The sequence below is a fragment of the Phyllostomus discolor genome, chromosome 6, assembly GCF_004126475.2.
Source record: "Phyllostomus discolor isolate MPI-MPIP mPhyDis1 chromosome 6, mPhyDis1.pri.v3, whole genome shotgun sequence".
NCBI lineage: Eukaryota > Metazoa > Chordata > Mammalia > Chiroptera > Phyllostomidae > Phyllostomus > Phyllostomus discolor.
Genome location: NC_040908.2, coordinates 78,940,820 through 78,949,751, shown reverse-complemented (window position 1 = coordinate 78,949,751; position 8,932 = coordinate 78,940,820). Strand labels below are relative to the sequence as shown.

The following is an 8,932-nucleotide window of genomic DNA, read 5'->3' as shown; positions in this document are numbered from 1 at the left end:
ATCCACAATGTTGTGCAATTATCACCATCATCTATTTCCAAAACTTTATTTTACAATCCCAAACACACATTCTGTAAGTATTTAGTGATAAGTCCTCAGACTGCTCCCCATACAGCCCCCGGGAACCATTATTCTACTTTCTGTCTTGACAAATTTGCCTATTCTAGGTATTTCATATAAGTAGAATCATACAATATTTGTTCTTTTGTGTGTGGCTCATTTTATTTAGCATAATCTTTTAAAGGGCCATTATGTATCAGAATTTCATTCCTTTTAAAGGCTGAATAATGCTATTGCATTTCACGTACATACCACATTCTGTTTATCCATTCATCTGTTGTTGGACACTGGGTTGCTTTCAACTTTTGGCTATTGTGAATAATACTGCAATAAACATGGGTATAAAAATGTCTTAGAGACCCTGCTTTCAGTTCTTTTGAGTATATATCTAGATGTGGAATTGCTGGGTCATATGGTAATTCAATGTTTAATTTTTGAGGAAGCACCAAACTGTTTTCCACAGCAGTCAGACCATTTTACATTCTTAGCAACATGGTACAATGGTTCCAGTTTCCCTATTTTCTTAAACACTTGTTATTTTCTTATTTATTTATTATAATTTACTTTATTGTTGTTCAATTACAGTTGTCTGCATTTTCTCCCGACCACTCCCCCTTACCCCAGCCAAACCCACCTCCCTCGCTTGCTTACGCCCTCCCCCTTGGTTTTGTCCATGTGTCCTTTATAGTAGTTCCTGTGAACCCTTCTCCCTGCTGTCCCCTCCCCCCTCCCCTCTGGCTATTGTCAGATTGTTCATTTCAATGTCTCTGGTTATATTTTGTTTGCTTTTTTCTTTTGTTGATTATGTTCCAGTTAAAGGTGAGATCATATGGTATTTGTCCCTCACCATCTGGCTTATTTCACTTACCATAATGTTCTCCAGTTCCATCCATGCTGTTGCAAAGGCTATCCTTTGAGCTCCTTGGCCGGACAATTGTAGTTGTTTTAAATTCTCAATCTGACTTCCGGCAAGATGGAGGCATAGGTGGACGCACCGTACCTCCATGCACAACCAAGATTAGAACGACAACAATTTACAGCTAGAACAATACCCAGAACTGATAGAGGATTTATCTGAATGGAAGTCGGACAGCCAAGAAGTTGAAGTAGACCCGTACATCCAGACTGGTAGGAGAGGACGAGCTGGGCGAGCATGGGTCGGTGGCACGTGGAGGTCAGGGAAAAATTGGCGCAAAATTGGCGCAAAAGCCATCCGGTGCGCAAGAACTCAGCGGTGGTCCCTGAGTATGCAAGCTGCGCCTAGCGGACCCAGTGAGGCAGCGATTGTGGACCAGGGCAGAGCTCGCAGCCTAGGATCCCAGAGAAGGGTCTGAGATCCCAGGAGAATGGAACTACCGCCATTGTTTCCTCCCGTTCCTGCTCCCGCCCCCACCCCTACATATAACGTCACAATCTAGCGACTGGGGTGCCCAACCCCGGTGAACACCTAAGGCTCCGCCCCCCACCGTAACAAGAGCGACCAGAACAGAAAAAAAAGAAAAAAAAAAAAGGAGAGACAGGGAGAGATATGTTTCCAACAGAAGAACAGATCAGTACCCCAGGACTCATCCTTTTGAGCGACCGAGAAATAGCCAATCTATCAGATGCACAGTTCAAAACACTGGTGATCAGAAAGCTCACGGAATTGGTTGATTTTGGGCGCAAATTAGATGAAAAGATGAAGGTTACGATAAAAGAGATGCAGGAAGATACACGGAGGAGAGCCAATAGTGAAGGGAAGGAAACTGGGTCTCAAAACAATACAATGGACCAGAAGGAAGATAGGATCAACCAAGCAGGAAAGCATGATGAAATAAGAATTCAAAAAAATGAGGAGAAGCTTAAGAGCATTCAGGACATCTTTAAACGTTCCAACATCTGAATTATAGGGGTACCAGAAGGGGAAGGGGAAAAGCAACAGATTGAGCACGTATTTGAACAAATAATAAAGGAGAACTTCCCCAATCTGGCAAAGAAAATAGTCTTCCAAGAAATTCAGGAAGCTCAGAGAGCCCCAAAGAAGTTGGACCCAAGAAGAAACACACCAAGGCACATCATAATTACATTAGCCAAGATGAAAAATGAAGAAGAGAATCCTAGAAGCAGCAAGAGATAAGGGGACAGTAACCTACAAAGGAGCTCCCATCAGACTATCAACTGATTTCTCAAAAGAGACCTTACAGGCAAGAAGGGGCTGGAAAGAAATATTCCAAGTCATGAAAGACAAGGACCTACATCCCAGATTGCTCTATCCAGCAAAGCTTTCATTTAGAATGGAAGGGCAGATAAAGTGCTTTTCAGATAAGGTCAAGTTAAAGGAGTTCATCATCACCAAGCCCTTATTTTATGAAATGTTAAAGGGACTTATCTAAGAAAAGAAGATTAAAAAAAAACATGTATAGTAAAAGGACAGCACACTCACAATTATTAACAACCACACCTAAAGCAAAACCAAAAGAAACTAAGCAAACAACTAGAATAGGAACAGAAGCACAGAAAGGGAGATCACATGGAGGGTTAGCAGCAGGGGGGTGGGAAGAGGAGAGAGGGGGAAAAGGGATAGAGAATAAGTAGCATAGAATGTAGGTTGAAAATAGATGGGGGAGGGCAAGAATAGTACGGGAAATGTAGAAGCTAAAGAACTCATAAGTATGACATATGGACATGAACTAAAGGGGGGGAATGTGGGTGGGAGAGGGGGTACAGGGTGGAGGGGAGTGAAGGGGGAAATGAGACAACTGTAATAGCATAATCAATAAAATATATTAAAAAATAAAATAAAATTCTCAATGTAATACTTGCTTCAGCAGCACATATACGAAAATTAGAATGATACAGAGAAGATTAGCATGGCCTCTGTGCAAGGATGACATGAAAATTTGTGAGGTGTTCCATAAAAAAAATTAAATTAAATTAAATTCTCAGTCTAATAGTTCCAAGATCTCTGCTAGATCTGAGCTTGCTCTGATACTTTTCCTATCACTTCAAACTGTTTTCTTCTTTGCCTTTTAATATGCCTTATATTTTTTTGTTAAAAGCTGGGCATGATATACTGGTCAAAACAAACTTAGTACTGGTTTCTGCATGGGTTTTTGCTTGTGAGTTTTTTCTCTGGTAAGTTGCAATTCTGTGTATTCTCCTGTCTCTCCAGTTTTGGGGGTGGCAGTTTTCCCTGTGATCTCAATTCTCTGAAAAACCTGAACTCTCTGAAAGAGTTGTTAATTTTTGATTTGCTCAGTTTTTAAACTGTTGTTCAGAGATCACTCTGATGACTTCCAAGCTGGGCTAGAAACTAGAAACACTCATTTGATTCTTTTAAAAAAAATAATTTCTATTTCTTTCTTTATTTTTTTTATTTCATGCAACATTATCATTATACTTTACTTCTTTAATCAGTTCACTTTAGTTCTTTGGACACATTTTTAATGACCACTTTGAAGTGTTTTTGTTTAGATCTAACATTTGGTCTCTCAGGCAGTTTCTCTTTTCTACTTATTTTTAAAGTGTGTGTGCATACATTCCTGTGTCTTTATACATCTTGTAATTTTTGGCAAGAAATGGACATTTTAGATAATATGGACATTTTGGGTACTGGCTACCCTCTGCCCTCCCCTCCTCCTACCAGTGTTTTTAAAAACTGCTGCTTGTTTGTTTATTTGAGGAGTTACTGGCTAGATTATTTCAGTGAATTCTATTTCCAACCTCAGTGTTAAGCCGGATGTTGCTTCAGAGTGGAGCACATCTTTGGTTATGCCCACAGTCACCATAGAATGACTGTGGTCTTACCAAAGCTTTCTTCCCTTCTCCTCCTGAGTACTTAGCTGATAACATATATGTCAGCTATTGTTCTATTGCTTTCAAAAGTGCCTAAGGACATACAATGATCTAGACTAATACATTCAAGTTTGAACTCCTTAAAATGAATGGTTCAAAAGCATAGTTTGTGAGATTTGTTCTGAACTCACCTCTCTGCTCCCTTCTCCAGCACTGGGCCATGGTTGCTGGGTCCAGGCTGGGTGATTTGCAATATTTGTAAGCATCTCAGCAGAACAATAAAGCATTTGGAGTATGTTGCTGGGAGGCCAAGTTGTGTGGGGCACTGGGCTGGGGTACATGGTGTAGAAGGGTCAGGTCCTCCCAACAGAGTAGAATTTCCACTTTATTAAAATGTTCCAGGAGGGACCCAGGGCCTAACCCATGACCTCCAGGTTCCTACCCTGTCCCCATCCACTATGACCAAGGATGGGCGGGACATATAGGAGGGCATGGGGTCTCCAGGGATGGAGAATGAAGAGGCAGGAGAAGGTAAGGACTCATGCACAGGTTTAATGAGGCAGGAGCTGGAGCCAGAGGAGCACCTGAAGGCAGAGGGGGCAGTGAGGCCCATCACTGTGGCAGCAGGCTAAGCAGAAGGGCAACTGTGAGGCAGTGGGGCTCCAGGAAAGCTGTCTGGGTCCCTGAACTCAGCCGGTCACCATAGAGATCCAGGAGCATCAGGACCACTCCATTGGTCCAGCCAAACCCCTCCTGGAGAGAGGCATGGCCAGTGGGGAAAGACCCTTGGGGAAGGCCCCAAGTGCTGTTAGGTACTTGTGTGGGATCTCTACCCAGAGGCTCTGGCCCTGCCTAGCTAGTTCCAGGGGTACCAAGGAGTACCAGTCAGACTCCTCCCTGTGGATACACATGGGAGGAAATGGAGGCTTAGAGGGAAAGGTCATGGTCAGTTTGTGGGGACAGCAGGGCCCCCCAAATCCCTGTAGGATGTTGGCCCACTCACCTGAACTTCATACTCCCCTCCGCCACCGGGTTGTCCACCATTGCTGATGTCATACTGGGGACAAGAGGACAAGTTCTAAGGTCAGTACTATCCCTAGCCCCCCTCCCTCCCCCCCCCATCCAGCCCTCTAGGAGGAGCAGGAAATGGGAGCCCTTTGGGAGAAGGGGCTGTAGTCTGGCGCTTACCCATGCAGTGCCCAGGAATAGCCACTGGGTGCCGCCACTGTCCCGGGACCTGGGCTTTGCAAGGCCTGCGAATTCCCCGCCTCACCACAGGTAGGAGTACTGCTGGGACTGGGCTCAGGGCCCGCTCACCTTCTCATACATGGCTGCCTTTTGGGAGTAGGCATCAAAGTTGGTTCGGATCCAATTCTGCGCCAGCTGGAAAGCTACTTCCTGGGTCCGGGGTGAAGGTGACTTGGCCAGACCTGAACCCCGCCCCGAGGCAGGACCCTGAACCTCCAGAGCCCCTGACCCAATGGGCTCAGAGGCCTGAGCCTCTCAAGGAGGAAAGGAGGCCCGGGCCCTGCAACCTCCTTTCTGGGACCACAGGCGAACCTGCTCTAATCCAGGGCCTGGTTTTGGAGGGAGAGGAGGGCTGATTCTCCTGACAAGTGGAGGTGGGCATAAATGTTTGCTGAGCAGGAGGCTGAGAGAGCGGAGGAGTCAGAGAAAGACCCCCCACATCCTTTGTTCACAACTCCCCAGTACCAGGAAGGCTGACCCTCTACACCAAGGCGGTAAGGTCCTGGGGTATGTCCCATCCCTGCCTCCTACCTCTGATGACCAGGTCCTGGAGGGGGGCCCAGGCATTGGGGAAGTCCCACTGCCGGCCCGTTTTCCGGAGAGATGTTGGGATTCCGTATCGATAGGTCAGTATCTGGCTGTCCTGCAATGTTCCAGACATCACTATAACTGTGGGTGGGGGCTGGGCCGGGAGCCAGGAGGCTGGGCTTTCCTAAAGCCGGATGTCACTTTCCTGGGCCTTCTCTTCTTGTCTCACACCTGCCCCCTGGTGGCTACAGTGGGACCATCAGGCTAAGGCACAGGAGGGGGTGGCTGACACTTGCCAGAGGTCACTGCTCAGAGTCAGGGAGAGAGCAATGGTGCTGCCCCCAGTGTAACAACGTGCCCTGCTGCCCCCTCACCTCCAGGTATTTCAGAGCCTTGTCCACGACGCCTGGGTCAGAGAAGCAGCCCGCCCAGAGAGGAGCAAGGTTGGATGGGTAAAACTCTCGGTTCTTTTTCCTGTTTTCAAGGTCATAGTCAAACCAGACACCTTTCTCTTCATCCCAAAGGATGGCCTTCAGGGCAGCCAAGCGCTGTTCCCGCAAGTTTCTGTACTTCGTGGCTTGAGAGTCATTCCCTGCAGTGGCATTTGGTTTAGATGGAGTAACCAGGGCTCCTATCCTTGGGCCCCATGAACTTCCAGAGGTCTAATACTTTGGCATCCTATTGTTATCCCCAAGGTCTAAGGAGACATGCCTACTTATAGCCCACCACATTTTGGGCTTCTAGTGTTACAGAACAACAATAAGGGGGGGCCTTGGGATGATATGCTATTACTGAAAAAGAAAAGCCCCCAGGTCTGTTATGTCCACCGTCTATAGGAAAGATGTCTTTCAATGCCAGAGATTCATGAAAAGGAAAGGAAACATTTATTTAATGCTGTACAGATTTAAAGTAGTGACCTAATGACTTCATCAAAACCCCAAGTCCCTTAAAATACCCGCAAATACACAGTCCTTCCTTTCCCCCCTTTGCCCAGTCTGGGGTACCATCTCAGGAAAGCAAATAGAAGTCCACGGCTCTGGCAGCCCCCGGTTCTTCCCAGTAATCCATCTTGGCTGGTAGACCTCCCTCGATTCCTGGCACCCTCAGCTGTGTCGCTGGGATCTCTGCTCCAGCCACATGGTCCTCTCTCTCAGGGCCACTGGAGTCCCCACTCAGCCAAAACCACGTGCTTCTCTCCTCAGTGACTGCAAGGAGAAGGGTCGCTACTCTGCCAAAGCTGAGTGGTGGTTCTCTGCTAAAGCCGTATCGTGATTCTCTCTTGCAGGGCTGCGGGAGTCTCCACTCTGCCAAAGCCACGTGGTTCTCTCTCCCAGGGCTGCTGTGTCGGTTTAAATCCCTGTGCCAATCTTCCTCTGCAGCCCCATTTCCGACTCCTCCCACACTTGGCCTTACAGGCCAGAACTCATATCCTTCCAGCTTTACTGGGCTGCCATCATGGGTCTGGGCAGGTGCAGCCCCACGTCAAGGAGTTAATCATCTCTAAGCTCTCATGCAGGTGCTGTAACTCCGGGGACCTGCCCCCCAGTTACGTCTTGGTGGGGAAGTTACTTCCATTCCCCTGGCTCAGAGCATGGCCACAGCTATTTAACATACTTATGCAACCAGTCAAAGGTTAAATGACCACACCAGAGGTTAGCTGCAAAGCTGCTGCTATGGGAAACAGCTCTCAATGGCCCTGCTCCATTTGTCCCTTTCCCCAACCCACACCTGGGGGTGGTGGTGAGGACATCCTAAAATCTGGACACCTTGAGATCTGGACCCCATTTCATATGCCCATTTGGGGTCCCCCCTCTTGGCTGCACCCTGTAACACTAGGACCTGGAATTCCCTGAGCAAGTGGTCCTTTACAGCTCCCAGGACCTGCACTGTCCTGTCCCCAGATTCATCCTTGGTAAAACACTGGCTGTATGGATTCCCGAGCTCTGAGGACTCAAATGTGCAGCTGTTTTGGGAGAGGAATCATGAGATTTTGGATGTGTGGAACAGGGGGTCTTTTCATAGGCCCTAGAAGGCTTTCCCAGTAAGAAAAGGAGGGGAGTAAAGATAAGAATAGACCCCATTTGTACTCCTGTTCACTGTCCTGCAGAACTCTCTCTTCCTTGAGCTCCCGAGGCCACACCTCTGCTCAGAAATGATCATTGCTACTGCTGATTGTGGCCCAGCCCTGTGGTCGGCACAGTCCTCTGTTGGCACTTTGTCTGTTTTATCTGAGGCTCAGAGAGAGAGCAGTGATTTGCCCAAGGCTGCACAGCACTGGTCCTCACACCCAGGTGTCAGAGCCCTGACATCCACAGGCAGGATGAAACTCTGGGCTCCTTCGCTAGTGTGGGCTGCTGCCTCAGCCAGCCCCCAAGGAAACCTGAGCCTCGTTCCACTGCCCCCCTGAAAACCTCTCTCCTGCTAAAGCCTACTCACTCATACAGAAGTAGCAGAGAAGGAACAGAGAAATACCTGACACAGACACACAGCAAGCTCCACTCTGGTCCTACCTTGCTCTCTCCCTCAGCCATGTTCACCCACATCCACCTCACTGGGGAAAGGGACCTGGGCCAGAGAGTGGGGGGTCCTGAGTCTCTGGGCCTGGCTTGGTGGTGGTAGCAGAGACTTGAGGAGCTGGTGGAAATGGTCCCCAACCTGGGTCCTAGTAGTGGCCACTGCTTGGTGAGTACTTGCTGGTGCCAGGCTGAGCTGTCGGGGCTCCTGCACACCATAGAGCACTGTAGGAGAACGTTCTCCGTGGTGTGGGCCCAGCTCCCCCTCGGAGATGCACAGGACCCACGCCCACGGATAGGTTCTCCAGTGGGGAATCAGGCCTGCAATGTGCCTAGGCCACTTTGAGTCTTGCTATTGCTAAAAAACTCCCTCACCCTGATTTGTAGCAAACATTTACTGCAAAGTAACTTCCTAGAATCCATGCTAAACCTTCCAAGGATGAGTGTAACTGGTTCAACCACTTTTGCCTTTTCATTTGCAAATATTCCTCTTCTTTGATGTGATTAGCAGCATTGGCTCCTTAGCTTTCTGTAAAATGTAACCACCTAAAGCCAAATGGGGATAATAATGAGGACCATCATGTAATGTGCCCAGAGATGGAAATAAAGGCCTGTCATGGCAGAGGCCACGGCTTTTCGCTCCCCTTGAGAGTGAAGCCGCTAGCCCTTTTCCTTCACAAGACTCGTAGTCTGTGTGAATGTCTCTCCCCCATCCACAGTGTCGCAGCCCGGGGTCCCCATCGGAGCACAGCAGGGACTCAGAGGCCTGCCCGTGGGGGTGAGCAGTCCAGGTTCCCAGAGCCAGTCCT

General features: G+C 48.1%; 1 protein-coding gene and 1 non-coding gene across 2 annotated transcripts; one reads left to right on the top strand and one right to left on the bottom strand.

Annotated features, from left to right (window-relative positions):
- Positions 1-2,858: 2,858 nt before the first annotated feature.
- LOC114501087 lies at positions 2,859-2,961 on the top strand. Its single transcript, XR_003684861.1, has one exon. It is a non-coding gene; the product is annotated as a U6 spliceosomal RNA (small nuclear RNA).
- A 1,408-nt stretch (positions 2,962-4,369) lies between these two features.
- Positions 4,370-8,141, bottom strand: LOC118501442 (trehalase-like). Its single transcript, XM_036029975.1, has 6 exons — positions 8,083-8,141; positions 5,985-6,246; positions 5,614-5,725; positions 5,152-5,264; positions 4,838-4,891; positions 4,370-4,587 (listed from the first exon to the last, which is right to left on the bottom strand). The coding sequence occupies exons 1-6, from the start codon at positions 8,139-8,141 to the stop codon at positions 4,447-4,449; spliced, it is 741 nt and encodes a 246-aa protein (XP_035885868.1). The 3' UTR covers positions 4,370-4,446.
- Between the last annotated feature and the right edge of the window lie 791 nt (positions 8,142-8,932).